The sequence below is a fragment of the Vipera berus genome, assembly GCF_964194415.1.
Source record: "Vipera berus genome assembly, contig: HAP1_SCAFFOLD_175, whole genome shotgun sequence".
NCBI lineage: Eukaryota > Metazoa > Chordata > Lepidosauria > Squamata > Viperidae > Vipera > Vipera berus.
Genome location: NW_027673546.1, coordinates 10,783 through 30,612, shown reverse-complemented (window position 1 = coordinate 30,612; position 19,830 = coordinate 10,783). Strand labels below are relative to the sequence as shown.

Here is a 19,830-nt window from a genome sequence, read left to right as displayed (position 1 = left end):
AAAAAGAGAAATAGAAATAGAAAATTAAAAATAAGTAAAAAGAAATATAAAGAAGTTACTTCTTACCTTCATCAAAAGTATTAACAATTTTAATAACTTAACAGCTTTTCTTAAATACAACGATTTTTCCCATACCCCATCTTTTATTTATAAACAAATACATAAGACAGCATTTCAATATTAGTGTCATCAAAAGGCCATTAAGTGTTTTCAGAGATAACAACATATCTGTTTTAACCTTGATCAAATAAACCAACTTAAATTCCTTCTTTTTACTTCCGTTATCTTAATTTTTAGTCCATTTAATATTTTTTTGTAAAACTTGATTTCTTTTCATTTTTACTCTGTTCCATCTCACAAGATTCTTCAGAACTTTAACAATCTGGTTTGGTAAATCCAATATAGGAAAATTATCCAAGTCACTCTCTTAGTTTCTTGTTTGTATATCCATTTTAATTATTAATATAGCAGCCTGTTTCTTTTGTATGTCCAGTGTAGCAACTTTTTCCATGTAATTCTTGTAGCCTGTAATTTATAAATCCAAGTTCAACTCAGACTTAGTCTTTTCAAGTAGAACTTGTTCCTCTACCGTAACATCTTTTAGACACAATTACTCCATAGAGGCAGATGTCTCTGTTGACACTGTTAAGATTAACTTCTGATCCCATTGTTCAAAGATATCCTTCAATATGTCCAGTGTTAGAATAGTTTGCTTCATTCTGTAATTGTAAATTGAGTTTATGTGCCCATCTCCTTTAATTGTAATCTTCAGTTTGCTCTAGCTTCCTCTAGTGTTCAATATTTAAAAATTTATTTTTTTTAAAAAAAACAAAAGTCCACCAGAAGGAGCTTTATTATTATTATTATTATTATTATTATTATTATTATTATTATTATTATTATTATTATTATTATTATTATTATTATTATTAATTTATCTTATATACCGCCCTATTCCCGTAGGACTCAGGGCGGTTTACAGGGCAATTAAATCATACCATACAAAAGTTAAAAAAAATTAAAACAGTTAATTAAAACAATTAATTAAATTTAGGGCCCGAAATTTAAAAAGTTAAAATGTTAAAACCCAATTAAAACCCCTCAGTCTAGGCCCGACAGCTCAAAGAGCCAAGTTTTCAGGTCCCGGCAGAATGAGCGGAGGTCAGAGTCAGTCCTAAGTTCCATCGGAAGTTGGTTCCAGAGGGCAGGTGCACCCACAGAGAAGGCCCTCTCTCTGGGAGTCACCCGCTGGCAATCGTTTACTGGCAATACCCTAAGAAGGCCCTCCCTGTGGGAGCGCACAGGATGATGGGAAGTTGATGCCGGCAGCAGGTGTTCCCTCAGATAATCCGGACCCAAGCCATTTAGGGCTTTATAGGTCGTCACCAGCACCTTATAAATTCAAAACTCTTATTTCAAATTTATACAGATCCTTGGCCCATTTATAACTTTCTAAAACCAAAATCAAAATTTTAATCACTATTGTTTTTGCTGTTTATTAAAAAAAATAAATTATTAAATTTGTATTTCTATAATTGTCTGGTTAGTACAGCAATCAAATGAGGCAAGTACGGACTTCAAAGGATAATCAAGACTGCAGAAGGAATAATTGCAAATCAGTCTGCTTTCCATAGAAGTCCTGCGTATTGCATGTGTCAGAAGGAGGGCTGAGACCTGCAGACTGCAGAATCCTCATATCCTGGACATAAACTGTTTTAACTCCTTTCCTTGAGACAGTGCTACAGGGCATTGCGTACCAGGACAACTAGACACAGGGAGTCTTTTGAACTGAACTGAATTGAATAGTTTTTTTGGCCAAGTGTGATTAGACACAGAAGGAATTTGTCTCTGCTACAGAAGCTCTCAGTGTACATGCAAAGCAACAGAATAATAATTCTCATAATAATATCAATAAAAGGCAAACTATAAATAATACTACAGACATACTACATGGGTAAATACATATAGACATTAGACAGCACTGTGAGAATTGGGTGTCAAGCAAAATGATGGTACAGGGGGAAAAAACTCTCCCTGTGTCTAGTTGTGTTCAGTTTTTCCCTAGTGGGAAGGGCTAATCCCAGAATGAAGGAAAAACAATCAAGTATAGATAGTCCTGGACTGATAACCATTTGTTTAGCAACTGGTGGAGGCATGGTGGTACAGTGGTTAGAATGCAGTATAGCAAGCTAATTCAGCTCACTGCCAGGAGTTCAAACCTCACCGGCTCAAGGTGGACTCAGCCTTCCATCCTTCCGAGGTCAGTAAAATGAGGACTCAGATTGTTGGGGGCAACAGGCTGACTCTGTAAACTGCTCAGAAAGGGCTATAAAGAACTATGAAGTGGTATATAAGTCTAAGTGCTATTGCTATTGTTTGAAGTTACAATGGCATTGAAAAAATGTGATTTATGACTAGTCTTCACACTTATAACTGTTGCAGTGTTCCTATGGTCATATGACAAAAATTTGGGTGCTTGGTAACCATGGTTGCAGCATCCCAGGATCATGGGGATCACCACTTATGACCTTCCCAGCTGATTTCTGACAAGCAGTCAATGGAAGAAGCCAAATTAGCTTAATGACTGAACAATTCAGTCAACTGCAGCAATTTTCTTAATAACTGTGGCAAAAGGTAAAATCAGGTGCATCTCACTGAACAAACTGCCTTCCTTAGCACTGGAAATTCTGGTCCTAATTGTGGTTATAAGTTGAAGACTACCTATAAGTAACATGTTCTATATGCATGTGATGTAGTATTGCTTCTTTTTAGCTTATAATGTATTTATTCCTAAGGATGCTAGATCTAAAGTATGTTAATTTTTATACTTTTTGGTAGTAAACTGAATACTTTGTGATCATGTAGTAGCATTTCATAAGTAAATTAATAGTAGGTTTTAGATAAGAGAACATTGGAAAAATATTTAGAGGGTATATTTCTGTGCAGTATAGTCATTTTTGAAGAGTAATCTGTAGCTGCAAACCAGTAGTTTTTATTACTAAATAGATAACTATTAAATAGCTGCCATAGATTATTTTTGTTGGGACCCAGATGGACAAAGTACATCCATTCCTGTCCTTTTTGGATCTTTCAGCAGTCTTTGATACCATCAACCATGTTATCCTTCTGGACTGTCTGCAGTGATTGAGGAATGCAGTCACTATATGCAGTTGTTATGGTCTTTCCTTGATGGATGATTCCACTTGAGGGGCAAGGGCAGGAGAAATTGACTAGAGACTACTCCCTTGCAGGATGATGCAAGGATTGGTTCTCTTCCCCCTCTTATTTAACACTTACATGAAGTTGCTAAGCTAGACTGAACATTCTGCGGAAGTCCTGTTTCAGTATCTGGAGGCTGTGTGGTTCTGTGTAGAAAATAAGGCTTCATTTCCAAGATAAAAAGGGTTAAAACTTCTTAAACCCAGAATATCCAGACAATGTTTAGAAGCTGCTCAGACAGCCATCTCCTTAATTCACTGACTCATAAGGAGGAGAAGGTACAGCAAAATCAGACTTACAAGATCTGGTTATTATAGACAGCCTCAGTAAACGTAGATGTAGATATCTTGGGGAATTGATTATGTGGTCTAGTTTACATAGAGGAATGATAGTCTGGATAGGAGAGGGCTTAAATTGAATCCTACTAACACAGAATTACTGTTTGTCCATTGAGATTCTTTGTTCATTTCAAAAAACTCTCTGGATAGAGCAGATTTTACCTGAAGGATCAGTTTGTGACTTAAGCGTTCTTCTGGACTCATGGCTTCTGCTAAAAAAAGCTAGGACTGGCCAGAGGACTTTCTCTAGCTTTAGCTCATGTACCTGTTGCAACCCAACGTGGAGTGGTTCTAGCTACAGCAATTCATGTTATCACCAAAACTTGCCTGGGCTACCTGTACATGCTCTACACAAGGCTGCCTTTGAAGTTCTTAGAAACCACAATTGGTTCAACATGCAGCAGTCCATGTGCTGATCAGTATTCAACAGAAGGGAACATATTACACTAGTATTCATTGCCCACAGGTTTCTGAGTGGTATTTAAAGTGCTGGTCCTAACCTAGAAAGCCCTACATGGCTTGATGTCTACATATCTGCAGGGCTGCATATTCTGATTTGACCAGTTAAATCAACCCATGAATAAGTATCAGTATTGCCACACTTTAGGAAGGTAAAGGAGGGCAAAGTTCAGTGATGCTGTTTTTCATTGATTGGTCTAGTTATTTGGGAGGGCCTCCCAATGAGCATCTAGTTTGGCTCCCACCTTACATGGCTTTTGGAAGCAACTAGAAAATAGAGCTCTTCTGGAGAGCATCTGGATCTTGACATCATTTATATATTGTTTCTTATTTATTTATTTCTACGCTACTGAGAGCCCTTAAGGATTTTGTAATCTATAATAATACCTCTGTGATTATGGCAACAAGTGTGATAGAGGGGGATTGTGTATATTGTAAACTAGCACAGCTTATATAGAAACGTAGATAGAAACAGTAGTCAGTAGATATTGCACTGTAAAAAAGCGCAATGTGACCAAAAATTGCCTAGTCTTATCGAGAAATTTAGATGGTACAGACATTCTATAGTTCCACAACTGAACATCAATTATATGACAAATGTATTTATTTATTTGAAAACATAACTTTGAAAAATGTAAACTGTTTTTCTTTAGGTAAAGCTGGTTAGCATTGATGCATCTGAAATAGCAGATGGAAACTCCTCCATGGTACTGGGCCTGATATGGAACATAATCCTGTTTTTTCAGGTAAAAAAACCAGTGCTATAATTCACATTTTTCGCTTTCAACAGAAAACAGATTGCAAAAAAGGATACAGATGAAATAGATGCTTGCTGTCATCTGTATCTTTTTGTCTAACCACAGTGCAAAATTTGGACCATGGCAATGATCCCATCACCTGAGCCTTATTACCTCTTACTTTTCTACCTTCCTCTTCCTCCTCCTCAGGACATTTCCTTTGCCATCACAAATGGTTTTCTTCATCCAGTTACTTAAGTCCAGCCTGATTTAAATGCCACTGGCTCTCATCCAAATCTTAGATCAGTCTCCAGTCATTGCATTCTTCATTTTAATGGTGTGCATCTTGCCAATTATGCTTTAAACAGAGATGCAAAACTTGAGGCCCCAGCATAAGGTTGCAATTGAACCTCTCAATCCTCAGATGTGAGTCCCAGAAACCCTTAAAACAAATTGTCATTTTTTTATTTTGATGGAGGGAAAAATTAACACATGGGGACAATGTAGTACTACATGTGCATAGTATTTATGTTATGTAATTTTACTTACATTTACATTATGTTAAATCAAATTTAGGTATTATCCTTGGCTCTTTCCACTTTCTATCCTATCCTAATGTAATTTTTGGAATGTGATTTCCAACATGCCACAAAAAGCCAAGTGTAGGACTCAGTCAAAAAAATAAAAGTTGCACTGCTTTTTTAAACAGTTGTAGATGTGCATTAGGGACACGGTGGCTCAGTGGGTTAGGACGCTGAACTTGTCGATCAGAAGGTCGGCAGTTTGGCGGGTCGAATCCCAAGTGCCGCGTAGCAGAGTGAACGCCTGTTACTCATCCCAGCTTCTGCCAACCTAGCAATTCGAAAGCACATAAAAATGCAAGTAGAAAAATAGGGACCACTATGGTGGGAAGGTAACAGCGTTCCGTGTGCCTTTGGCATCTAATCATGCCGGCCACATGACCACGGAGACGTCCTCGGACAAGCGCTGGCTCTTCAGCTTTGAAACAGAGATGAGCACCGGTCCCTAGAGTCGGAAACGACTAGCACGCATGTGCGGGGGAACCTTTACCTTTACCTTAGATGTGCATTGTTTCACTGTACTAACACTGAAATTAAAATGTGAAATGTCACACAACAATTTACCCATGTAATCAATATGCTTCCAATTATTTAAAAACACCAGTTCGGAGCAGATCTAACTTGTCCCTATTTTATAGATTGGGAACCAGATTTGAGTCCTTCGGGAGAAGTGCGGTATAAAAATTAAATTATTATTATTATTTTGGCCAATACTTCTCATTCATTTCTATCCTCTACAAATGTTGCTGTTTCTTCCACAAATGACCTTTAACGTGACTGAGAGTTCTATTTATGCCACCTTGATAGATTGAAAATATTACCCGAGTACTAGATGTGGAAATCAGGACTTGAAAACTTTTCTAGGAGGGAGAACAGCAGGTCCTTCGAACCTAATCAATATTCTGTGAGTTTTACCTAAGCAGATCATATGGCTCGAGTGAATTTGGGCCTTTTCCAGGAGGAGAGAACTGCCAGTTTTGTAGAAAAGATTTAATTATAATAACCTACTCAATCTATTGTCTTAGCTTCTTTACTTCCTTTTTACAATCATTTTTAAAAAATATTTAATTGTTGCATAACTATGTCATTCTGAATTCTACATATATTAAAGTATATCTTTAGGAAACTTTGATTGATATTAGAGATTGTACCTACTGATGCTTTCAAGTAAATATGAATTGTTTCTGCTTACTCTAATTTGGGCAACTGAGTTATTACAAATTGCACAATTAAATTTTGCTAACTCCCAAACCCACAAAAGCCCCTTCACTCTCTGAAAAGACTTAGGGAGATAGATGCTATTTATTTATTTTGATCTATTTAATTTGTATAGCTGCCCACCTGACAAACATGGTTCTGGGAGGCTCATGCAGTTAAAAAAGAAAATCCAAAACTAAGCAGATATAAATAACCAAACAATAACAACAAAAACCCATTAAAACCCATTATAACAATTAGATAATCATTGTGGATTTAATGTAAGGGAGATTGGGAGATTTAGAAGTGCCGATCTTCAGGGTATCAATTTAGCAAGTACTTCTCTGGAAACTCAATCCCCAGGATCATCTTTCCTCTAATTTTAAGAAAGACAGTGAAATTTTCAATCATATTTCAGGATTAAGTCCTACATGAGAACTTGATAGCCAGCAGCAGAGCATGTGAAATTTGTGCCCTCTTGCCACTAATATAATTTAAATAATTTACATTGCTCTCTTGAAAAAAGATCAATTGTAAGCAGGTTTCTCCTCAACGGCCAGTGAGCAACCACATTACCACATTAAAAGTAGGTAAAATGAGGACCCAGATTGTTGGGGGCAATTAAGCTGACTTTGTAATAATGCCGCTGGGGTGTGTGTGAAAGCCCTAATAAGCAGGCATATACATAGAATGAAGGCTACTGCTAAGCTTGTAAGCCGCCCTGAGTCTTCGGAGAAGGGCGGGATATAAATGGATTTTTTTTTAAAAAAATGCATATATTACTTTGTAGTGTTTGGAAGGAAAAAAAAAACCCCTATTGGTGACAGAGAGTTTGTTAAAATCACAAGCAGCATTATTCTCATGAATATGTTTTAAAAAGTATTAGGTGGAATAGTTAGCCCTCCACATTTAGATTATTTGCCTACGCAAGATTGGTCAGATGTTGATGATGATGATGCCTTTGCTTAGCCAACTGAACTCATTTCCCCCAATGATGGGTTTTTGATAGTTTTGTCAAAACTTTATAACTAGAAAATAAACATACTCATTCAACTAAAAAAATCTAAATAGCATGCTTAAAATCTTTATTTTTTCTTCAAAACGGTCAAATCAAAATAAATTTTCTTTGCTAGAGAAAGGAGAAAAAAACAACAACCCGGCAACATTTCCAACCAGACACTTTTTGAATAATGTAGTGTTTAGAATGGGCCAAACTTGATCAGATAATTATATAGTAGCTGTGTGAATGTGGTAAGAAAAAAAATGTTACCATTTCCTTTCAACTATTTTGCCATTTACTACTTTCCTTCTGGCTGCCTCCATTTCAGCTGCTATTTCCTAAATATGATTATTCCTTTAAAGGTGAGCCAATTTTTCAAATAGCAAAATGGGAGCTAACAAGCCAGGAAACATGAGAAGACATTTTCCCGCCCCACCATCTGTTAAAAAGTAAATATGTCAGGCCTTTGAAAAGCAAAGAATCTTCCGTGCCTGGTGCTGCCTATTGCTCATTAAAAGATCAGGTTGTTTATCCTGTTCTACTGCAAAGTGACATTGGCATCGATTTTAGCATTGTCTTACTGCTGTTAGGTCATTCCCAAAATACATTCTTCATAAAGTTTAACACTTGTCTCCAAACTGTGCCTGCTCCTAAAAACGTGTTATCTCTTTCAAACTCTGGAGTATTTTTTTCCTTTCTATCATTTGGTAACTTTCCACAAAAAAGGCAGATTCTAATGAATCATGTTATTGCAATATAAGGTAATCCATATTTAGTAGAAATACCTTTCTTAACATGCTGGGTTCTTTTTCCATGAATGCTTGGGGCTGGGGGGTGGGGGGGAGATGTGATGTTCTGGCAAAGGCAAGAAGGGTTTGGAGAGAGTTCAAGGGAACACAACTACAGGAGGGCAGAGTGTTAGTTTATACTGATTTCCCTGAAATCTGATGTTCAGGGAAGTAGAATTCTCAGATACCAAGGCAGATACATGAAGGCCTGCAGCACTAAGGAGGAAATAGCAGAAGCACTTTCCTTTTCTTAAGCAGGCTTTTCTGCTGTAATACAATCCCTATTCTGGAGAGAAAGAGATCTGTTTATGGAAAGGTGAGTCTGTCCAATAGAAATAGATGGGTAGATTTATTATTGAGTCAAGAAGAAGAAGAAGAAGAAGAAGAAGAAGGAGGAGGAGGAGGAGGAGGAGGAGGAGGAGGAGGAGGAGGAGGAGGAGGAGGAGGAGGAGGAGGAGGAGGTGGAGGAGGAGGAGGAGGTGGAGGAGGAGGAGGAGGAGGAGAAGAAGAAGAAGAAGAAGAAGAAGAAGAAGAAGAAGAAGAAGAAGAAGAAGAAGAAGAGGAAGAAGAAGACAAAAGCTTACCTCTTAGTGAACAAAAGCAGTTCACATACAGTATATAAATCTTTGCTGTGCAACTACATTATTAATGGCTAAGGAACATTACTTAGCAATAGTTGCAAATATATCGTTTGCCTCCATTGTAATATATGCAAATTACTTATTTTTGCAATCTCTTAAAGCTGAGGAAATAAAGTAGAATATTGTCCACAGAATAAATATGGTACTCTTTAAGTGAGCATGTTTCTGGATTGTTTATTCACAGCACCCATAGTTTTCCCCAGATCTGGGCCATGTTACTGCAAAAGATTGGCTGTTGAAAAGTGCTGTGTATTTTTATTATATATATTGGAATGCCAGTTGCCAATGCTAACGATGTAGGACAGTGATGGAGAACCTTTAGAGACTGAGTGCCCAAACTGCAACCCAAAACCCACTTATGTATAGTCGGGTGCCAGGTGGGCGTGGCCCATTGGGTTGGTGTGGCCCATTGGGTGGGCTTGGCTGTGGTGGTAATGGCAGACTGGGTGGGACTAAAAAGTTTTATCAATCAATTCCAACTTTGTGAGATTTTTTTTTTCCACGAGAATTTGAAATTGATTCATTCATTGAACCTTTTGTTTTGCACACGACGGCGGAGGCCTAAAGCAAAAAGGTTTTATAAAACCCACCTGAAGGCCTAGGACTGGGCAACGGCGCACATGCCCACAGAGAGGGCTCTGTGTGCCACCTGTGGCATGCGTGCCATAGGTTCACCACCACGGATTTAGGGCATGGCCAGCTGTTTTCAGGTGCATTACACTGGCCTTAACTGAACTCTGGTCAGCTCTGAAGACGTGCCTGCAAGCAGTCTCTTGCCTAAAGCAACAAAAAGGGCTGACTGTCCGGAAAAGAGCAAGACTAGATGATAGATCTTTGTTTTGTACTTCTGATGTCGATAATTGCCTTTTTCGTTACAGATAAAGGAACTTACAGGCAACCTCAATAGGAACTCCTCCTCATCTAGCCTGTCATCAGGGCCAAGTGGCCCTGATTCAGATACATCTCATCCCAGCACACCTAATGTTGAGAGAAACATGTCTGTTTCTGTGAAGGATCAGCGGAAAGCAATCAAGGCTCTTTTAACTTGGGTTCAAAGAAAAACTAGAAAGTAAGTTGGTTCCCCTCATTTTTTAAAAAACACAAAGTCAATTTCATTGTCTGTTAGATGGAAGAAAAATATCCAGTTTTGATCTGTTTAAAGCAATGTAAAGAGGTTCTAGTACAAGAACAGAATGTAACTAAGCCTGTTATCAAGCTGATCAGCTTTCCTGACATTTCTGTTCTGTGATCTTTGGGTTGATAATACAAAGATTTTCTCTGCAATTGATGTATTTGTGCAAATCTATATTACCATACAAAAATCACGTGAAACCAGAGTAAATGTACCAGTTCTCTCTCTTAGTAAGTTTTCTTGGAGAAAGTGAGGAAAATTATAATTTGTCAAAAAATTGAGCTAGAGTTCCGCTGCGTGATTCCACTTTCCCACTTCTATCCATTTATTTTGAAGAAGGAAAGGGGTATAGTAATCTGTTTATCTGAAGGGAAGTTCCATTGTCCACAGATTTTCATCTCTATATATGCATCTTAGCGTCTTTTGTGCTTGGAATGGTCAGTGGCTTCATTGCCAGTTAAAATGCTAGTCTAAAATGCAAGCAGCTTCCATGCACCTTCCTTTCCATGTCTTCTTTGTTTAATGACTCCTTATAGAACAGTTTTAAAATGGGTCAGTGGAATGACAATGTTATGCACATCACATTTCTGTAAGAATATATTCTAGGTTAGAACTGTCTACCTAAGTTTTTTTCCCCTAGAAAGAAAATTACAAAAAGCTTATGGCAATATTTTTAAATATTCATCTTGTGCAAAGGTATATATTCACAGTTTAAATAATTTGAATAAACTGTGTTTACTTGCCCATTAGATTTCAGGAAGCAGTTTATAATCCCTCTAAATTGTTACAGAGAGCAACTTGCCCCGAGTTCTTTCTGTGTTTCTGTTTCTACCTAAATGTTAATCTCTCTGCTTTAAAAATTACAAGCACCATTATCTCCATAGATGTATATTCTTGGATAGGGAAAATTATCCTTTTCTAATTTTCCTGGTCATGAAGACCCATTAGTCTATTTTGAAATCTCAGTGACATTATGATGTTATCAGATGTCTCAAGCCAAACAGGAAGCAAACTGGGCTACTCACTGATTAGGCGATGGTGTCACTGACTTCCTATAATGCCCAATAAAGCAGCTTCCCTTTGCTGCTGTGGCTAGTGTCCAGCAGTGCTGTCAATTGATCATGAGATAGACTCAATTCACTTCCTAGATCGAGTCCAAGCTGCGTTTTTTTTATGCCCATAGAATCAAATACTGCTCAGTTAGAAGGGACCTTTATGGGGCCAATCATTTCAACCCTTAATTTCAAGATAGTATTTAAATACTTCGTGTCTCACAGGTAATAAACGATGCTATGATATCATCAAATGTGTTTGAGCATGGGTTTATTACATTCTCTGTTATAAACCGCTTTATGTTGATGGCATTGCCATGCATGTTAATTTATGAACATTCTATCTGGAAAACAAGCATTTGTTAAGGAGGTTTCTGGCTGATGTATATTTTTACATGCAAATAAAAACTAATAAAACTAGATATATGTTTAAAACAGCCCTAAATTAGTTCAGGAAAAATAGGAAGCACATTTAAGCTTTAAGGTGCACCAGAGTTAACCAGCATCAAGTCATATGCATGAAAATAATAATAATAATAATAATAATAATAATAATAATAATAATAATAATAATAATGATGATGATGATGATGATGATGATGATGTATTGGTTGTGACTGATCACTCGTTATGCACAAGCTTTCCCAACAAAGGACCAGTGTGCCACTATGGTAGCCAAAGTACTTCTAGAAGTGTTTTTTGTATGTTATGGGCTACCTCAGCGCATACACTCCGACCAAGGTAGAGACTTTGAAAGCAGGCTTGTTAAACAACTATTGGACATATTGGGCATCTGGAAATCATGCACCACCCCCTATCATTCACAAGGAGACCCACAGCCTGAGAGGTTTAATCGTACCCTTCTTGACATGCTGGGGACACCGACTGCAGAACAAAAGCAACATTGGATACAGCATATTTCCACTGTTGTACGTACATATAACAGCACGAAAAATGATGCCACTGAGTACTCTCCATATAGACTGATGTTTGGTAGGGAGGCTCGACTGCCAGTAGATATAACATTTGGCATTTCAGTGGATGAGATCTCATTTAGGTCACACCACAAATAATAATAATGATGATGATGATGATGGTGGTGGTGGTGGTGGAAGGCACCTTGGAGGTCATCTAGTCCAATCCCCTGCTCAGGCAAGAAGCCTTATACCATTTTGGACAAATGGCTGTCCAGTCTCTTCTTAAAAACTTCCAGTGTTGGAGCATTCACAGCTTCTGGAGGCAGGTTGTTCCACTGGTTAATTGTTCTGTCAGGAAGTTTCTCTTTAGTTCTCTCCTTGATTAGTTTCCATCCGTTGCTTCTTGTCCTTCCTTCAGACGCTTTGGAAAATAGCTTGACTCCCTCTTCTCTGTGGCAGCCCCTGAGATATTGAAACACTGCTATCATGTCCTCCCTCATCCTTCTGTTCATTAAACTAGACATACCCAATTCCAGCAACTGTTTCTGATATGTTTTAGCCTCCAGTCCCGTAATCATCTTTGTTGCTCTTCCCTGTACTCTTTCTAAAGTCTCAACATCTTTTTTACATCATGGTGACCAAAACTGGATGCAGTATTCCAACTGTGGCCTTACCAAGGCATTGTAAAGTGGTATTAACACTTCACTTGATCTTGATTCTATCCCTCTGTGAATGCAGCCTAGCACTGTGTTGGGTTTTTTGGCAGCTGCAGCACAGTGCTGGCTCGTATTTTAGTGATTGTCTACTAGGACTCCGAGTTCCCTCTCACAGTTACTACTATTGAGCAAGGTACCTCCTATACTATATCTGTACATTTGGTTTTTCTTGCCTAAATGTAGAACCTTACTTTTTCACCATTGAATTTCATTTTGTTAGATAGCACCCAGTGTTCAGGTCTGTCCAGATCCTCCTGTATCTTAAGCCTGTCTTCTGGTGTGTTGGTTATTCCTGCCAGCTTGGTGTCATCTGCAAATTTACTTATTTATTTATTTATTAATGGGACTTATATCCTGCCCTATCTCCTGAGGGACTCAGGGCGGCTAACAAAAACAAAAATTAAAGGTCTCTGTACAGTAAATTAAAATTTAAAATTGAAATAAATTAAAGATTAGAGTTAAAATTGTAAACATAATTAAAATCCCTGTCAGTCCAGGTCAGCCAGGTGGAAAAGGAGTGTTTTGAGGCCGCGGCGAAAGGACTGGAGATCTTGGGCCATCCGAAGCTCATGGGGGAGCTGGTTCCACAGGGCTGGCGCTCCCACAGAGAAGGCTCTTCCCCTGGGGGTCGCAAGCCGACATTGTCTAGCCGACGGTACCCTGAGGAGGCCTTCTCTGTGTGAGCGTACTGGGCAATGGGAATTCGTTCCTGGCAGCAGATGGTTCCCCATCTATCCCCTCATCCAAATCGTTGATGAAGATGTTGAAGAGCACTGGGCCCAGAACAGAGCCCTGGGGCACCCCACTACACACTTCCCTCCATGTAGATGCGGTTCCATTGAGGACCACACTCTGAGTACAGCCGGTCAGCCAGCTACGAATCCATCTGGTGGTGATGCTGTTTAACCCACATTTTTCTATCTTATCAAGTAGAAGGTTGTGATCTACTTTATCAAATGCCTTACTGAAGTCCAAGTAAATTGTATCCACAGCTTTCCTCTGATCACTAATTTTGTCACTTGGTCAAAGAATGCAATAAGATTTGTCTGGCATGATCTGTTTTTGACAAACCTTTGTTAGTTTTTAGTAATGACTTTTTTTGTCTCTAAGTGTTCACTGATTCATTGTTTGATTATCTTTTCCAGAATCTTCCCAGGTATTGAGGTCAGGCTGATAGATCTGTAATTTCCTGGATCCATTTTCCCCCTTTTTGAAGATGGGAACTACATCAGCTCTTTTCCAGTCCTCTGGTAGTTCCCCAGTGTTCCAGGATCTTTGAAAAATGTAGTTCAGTGGTTCTGAGATCACATCTGCCAGTTCCTTGAGAACCTTGGGGTGTAATCCATCTAGTCCTGGTGATTTGAACTTGTCTAAGCTGGACAGGTGCTCACTTACCATTTTCTTGCCTATCTTAACTTGTGTTTCTATTGTTTTTTATGGCACTATTTTTAATAGGTTGGTCTGGTTTTTTTCCTTTGTGTAAAGACGAGTTGTGCAAAAAACGAGTTAAATAGTTCTGCTTTCTCCCTGTTGCTTGTCACTTTCTTGCCACTTTCACCCATTAATGGACCAATCATTTCCTTCACTTTTTTCTTGTTTTTTCCATGTTGAAAGAAGCTTTTTTTGTTAGTTTTGACTTTGGTCGCAAGCCTTAGTTCATTTTGAGCCTTAGCTTTTCTTACTTCATTTTTGCAGGCTCTGGCTATTTGCTGATATTCTGACTTAGTTATGTGCCCCTCTTTCCACTTTCTATACTTGTCCTTTTTGTCTTTCAATTTATCAGAGTTCTTTAGGCAGCCATGCTGGTTTCTTTTGAGAGCTGTTATTTTTCCTCTTTGTTGGTATTGTGCTAGACTGGGCTTTTATTATCTCACTTTTCAAAATTTCCCAAGCTTCTTGAGTTGTTTCCCCTTGAGGATTCTCATCCATGGAATCCTTCTCAAGCGCTCTCTAAGTTTATTGAAATTAGCTCTCTTAAAGTCCAAGACTCTAGTTCGATTGTGTTCTATTGCTTGTGTTCTATTGCTTGTGCATCCATAATGTTGAATGCTTATATATATTTTTCTTAAACATAAATACTGGTGTGAAATAAATTTTGTTGAAGAGTAACATTAAAACATACCCAAAAAATAAATATATGGAAAAAAACTTGGAAATTTAGTCAGCTTATAATTATGAAGTTCTATTTCTAAAGCTGAGTTATTTTATTGCAACCATTTTTCATGTTCCAAAAGTTGTTAAGCTTGTGTTTTGTATCTGAATGTTCACAGTGGTTCTTTCTCTTTTAGATATGGTGTGGCAATTCAGGACTTTACCAGCAGTTGGAGAAGTGGCCTGGCCTTCTTAGCTGTAATCAAAGCAATAGATTCCAGTTTGGTAGATATGAAGCAAGCTTTAGACAAATCTCCCAGGGAAAACTTAGAGGATGCATTCTGTACTGCACAAGACCATCTGGGTATTCCAAGACTTCTGGAACCAGAAGGTACCCTACTCATCTTTGATTCTCAGCAGCATGTATATGTAGCAGAAACAGATAAATCATTCAGGGCAGATAAATCATAACGTGTACTCCATCCTTAAAAGAGATGGTTCAGAACAAGATTTAGGACATTCATGGCATTTAATACAAAACAGAAGTGATAGCACAATTCAGACTAAGAGACTGCATCTTCCTAGAACAAAAAACAATACATATGAAGGTTATAGAAAAAAGGAAGAAAAATCAATATTTTTAATTTAGCAAAGTCTTTATCAGGAAGGATACTACCGGTAGCACTGGTTTGTCTAGAATCATCTTCCAGACCATGCTTGTTCTTTAAAAGAAAATTTTGCACCTGGAGAAGAATATTGAGGTACAAAGAATAAAGTAAACGTGTGGTTTAAAAAAAGATTGTGTTTTGGAATGGTAATTATTTTTCATTCATAGATGCTTTGGTTAATATTGAAATGGTGCTTCATGTGATTTCTTCCCAGACATTATAATTGATTCACCTGATGAGCAATCCATCATGACATATGTGGCACAGTTTTTGGAGCATTTCCCAGAACTGGAAGGGGTAAGGTACTTACATTACATTGCATCACTGCTTGTGATTTTCTGATACATTATCATACATACATACATAGATTAAGTAAGGAATGCTTACTGATTTTCAGACTTTCAGCCTTGTATGATTGTTGCCCACTTCTATCAGGTTTTATCAGTTAGTTATTGGTTTCAATATTATGATCGTAAGATGATTCAGCTATTATTTTAAATTAAAGTACAATCAAATCACTTTTCTTCTATAATTATGCACTATATTGAATTGAGCAAATATGAAGGACTTCACTGTTCTGGAAAGAAGAAGGTACTTTCATCATAAATTGCCCAAACTGAGTTGATGATTGTTATGGCTATGTGAATCCTTTAGAACAGAGATCCCCAACCTTTTGGGCACCAGGGACCAGTTTCTCTGCAGACCAGAGAGGGCATGGTTTTGTGTGCTGCCTGCATCCCACAGATGGGGCTTTGCTTGTTTGCGCGGTCCAGTTGCTGGCATGCTGCAGCCCGGTACCAGTCCACGTATCAGGGTTGGGGACCCCTGCTTTAGAAGATCATCAAAATAAATGGTATAGGATATCAAACTCCAATGTTGAAGACATTGGACCTTGAGTATAGAGCTTCCTTCAAATAAAATAAAGTATTCTGAATTTTGTTTTCATACTATGACAATCAGCATATTAATTCATGCATATAGTCATATTCCTCTACCCTCAATTTTCAGCAAATGGGAATTAGACATACACTGTCCGCTTTTATCCAGGTCTCTGTCCAATGCCTTCTTTTCAACTTTTTGTGGTGGAACTGTATTCTATATAAACTTTAAAAAGTAGCTTTCACTTCTATCCTATGAGAGCTAAAAAAGCAGAACAGATAGTTGTGGAATTCCCAAATTGTATTTCATTATTATTAGTTGTAATAGAGTTTGCTTGGTAAGAATAGTTCATTTATATTGAATTAGAATTATTATTTGCCCAGTATTTTGGAAAATATAACCATTCAACTTTTTTTCAGATTCTGTGGTTTTATAATTAGGTATTAATTGTTATTATTTATATTTAATCTCACATAGGAAGACTTTTCAGATCTGGACAAGGAATTTCCAATTGAATCTGCTTATGTCCATATTAAAGAGTTACCAGAGGAAGAAAAACAAGAAAAAGTGTTACTCCTGAATGAAAATGGAGAACATATATATCCTATTCACCTAGTAGAAAACCAATTGCCATGCCCTCAAATTGATAGCCTTGCTTTGCCTCTTGATGAGGAGAACCAAAATTTTCATGCAACAAGTACTGAACCTAATGACAGCCAAGCTGGTCATATGGACTCTTCTACAAAAGAACCTCAGAGGCCGAGGTCATTGCCAGTAAGAAGGGTTCAGATCAGCCCTCCTGCTAATCTTGCCAACAATGTAAACCAATCTGAGGTTAATCAACTGAATTTGCCTGCTTCAGTAAAGAGTGATGACCTCCTATCAACTGTTCTTATTTACCGTAAAGATTCTGTTGAATCAGCTGATTCTGATGAATTTGACATTCAGAAATCAGCCAGTGAAATAAAAGAATCACCTGAGAGTAAGATTTGCTCCTTGCCTTGGACTTCCCATTCATCTAAAAAGGTATCAGAACATCAGACAAATGAACCTGACTATGTAATTCCAACCTCTATAGGACAAGAGGTCACACAGAAGTACGTATTACAGATGCTGAATCAGGAAATAATATCTAAGCTTGCAGAAAATGATGACCCTGAGGAACAATCATCTAACTTAAAGGAATTCCCATCTGCTAATCAGGAAATTAATTGGCATGACTTTAAAGATAATTCAGAAGCAACTTGTACACCTGAATATGAACCAATCAGTAATACTTCCAAAAGCCTTAATATTGCTAATGAAGAATCAGCGATGACACCAAATCCTTCTAAAGTCTCCATAATTCCTCATGACCTTTTCTATTATCCACATTATGATGTCTCCATATCAGCACTGCTGGATGCCTTCGCTACTACCACTTCTGATACAGACCTTTCCCTTTTAGAAAACAGCAAAATCTGCTCAGACATTCTAGTCGATTGTTTGGCTGAAAATGAGCCCCTTAGTCCAAGCATTGAAGGAGATATTCCCAAACAAGATCTACCAAGCAATACGAAGGATGTGCCCAAAAAAAGGGACAACAAAAGCCCAAGAAAACAGAAAAAAGATTCTCAGAGTCATACCAAGTTTTCCTTTAGCAAGGGTGCTGTGGTGGGGAAAAACACACTGCCCCAAAAGAGCAACAATATGGCTATCACTGAAAACAATTCTGCACACCCAGATGTTCCTGTGGTAAAGTTTGATTTTGCCATTACTTGCTTGGTTCAGTGAAATAGTTCTTATTTTAACTTTCACTATATGCTGTACACCAGGATTTAGGAGAGCTGTACAGTATTATTGGAAGGAGGGATGCCCTTTAATACATCCTATTTTTAAATAAATGAATGAATGAATGAATGAATGAATGAATGAATGAATGAATGAATGCATGCATGCATGCATGAATGCATGCAGTATATGAGTACTTGGCATCTCTGTAGCCAAAGTTAGTTACAGCCAAATATATTCATTGTGATTCTCACATGTAACTATCTATTGCTTGCTCTCATTGCATTTTGCATGAAATGCATGATATAAAATCAGAGAATAAAAAAGGTTTCATTGAAATGTTCTAATCTGAAACAAGCTATTTCAAATCTGGTCCTAATCTATCTGAAACATTCAGCTAAACCAACTTGGTATCCAAACAATCCATATCTGAATTCTCTTTTGTGATGATTTTCTGCTTTGAGGTGGGCTTTGATCATTATGAAATAGTGTCCATACAAGTTTTCCGACTCATTAATCCTCCTTTCATGATTAAATAGGGACTTTGATATTTCCTCTGTGGAAAAGTGCATAAACTATTGTAGATGAAAATTTAGAACTTGTGGAATGGTCTGAATTGTTCTTTGAGGATGCTGTAGGTGTATAACATCAAAACTAGGTACAGTAAATGTTCTTATGGGCATTTGATTTCTATAGAAAAAAATGAAGGTTGTTGGGGAACAGACTTGTGATCCTATCTCTAGCAGTGCACAGCTATTCCCACCGCACAGCAGAAGAAATTTAACAGCCCCAAACTGATACGTAATTTGAACATTATAATGTGAATTACCGAGCTGTCATTAATTTGGGTAATAGTTTGTGCAAACCTAATTTCTATGGATAAAAATATTCAAATTCTCACAATCAGTATCTTTACAAAATAGATTCTGTTATGTAAGCATTTTAATATATTAAGTCCCAAGGTTCTGAGATCTAAGGAAGTCTTTGTATATGGAGGTCTGTGTATGTAGGCTTTCCCATCTGAGAAATCTATAGTAAGTGACATAATTGTAGGAGCAGGGCTTCCAAGAGGCACTTTGACACAGGAACCAATGCTCACCTCTGTGGGCAAGTGAAACACAAAGGAGACAATAGTTTTTGAGTGTATATTGCATATTGTCCTCTATACCTGGAAAGGGAAGTTTCTAGTGTCAGTGTGTGTTGGCTACTGTTGGTCAGACTGGAATCTTTGTGAGTGGTGTAGTGATTTCACATGGTAAAAGCTAGGTTTCTCCATCTCATTCTCTTCAGAGGGAGTTGAACTATTACTGCATTTTCTTCAGCCAACATGGGCATCAAAGCATAATGTAGCTTTAACAGAATAATAGAACAACAGAGTTGGAAGGAACATTAGAGATCTTCTAGTCCAACCTCCTGCTCAGGCAGGAAGCCCTATGTCATTTCAGACAAATGGTTGTCCAATCTTTTCTTAAAAACCTCCAGTGTTGAGGAGGTACATCAGTCTGGGCTCACTGCCTTGGGCTTGGTTTATCATTCTGATATAAGCTGAGTTTGGGGCACTAATCCCTAGCCACTAAGTGGAGCCCTGGTTGGTTTTCTGGAAAGAGAGCTAAAAATAAGTGCACTTCCAAAGGCTGTTCTTCAC

At 37.8% G+C, this 19,830-nt stretch overlaps 1 protein-coding gene across 2 annotated transcripts in view; it reads left to right on the top strand.

Moving 5' to 3' along the window:
• Positions 1-19,830, top strand: part of LOC308679323 (uncharacterized protein) — a 39,718-nt gene that overhangs the window by 12,391 nt on the left and 7,497 nt on the right. The window contains exons 4-8 of one of the 2 annotated variants that reach the window (XM_081346931.1): positions 4,670-4,762; positions 9,839-10,029; positions 15,066-15,232; positions 15,751-15,833; positions 16,893-18,149. In XM_081346931.1, coding sequence (XP_081203057.1) covers positions 4,670-4,762; positions 9,839-10,029; positions 15,066-15,232; positions 15,751-15,833; positions 16,893-18,149 — 1,791 coding nt within the window. Of the gene's footprint in view, positions 1-4,669; positions 4,763-9,838; positions 10,030-15,065; positions 15,260-15,750; positions 15,834-16,892; positions 18,150-19,830 lie in introns of both variants that reach the window. The other variant, XM_081346930.1, reaches the window with a different exon arrangement.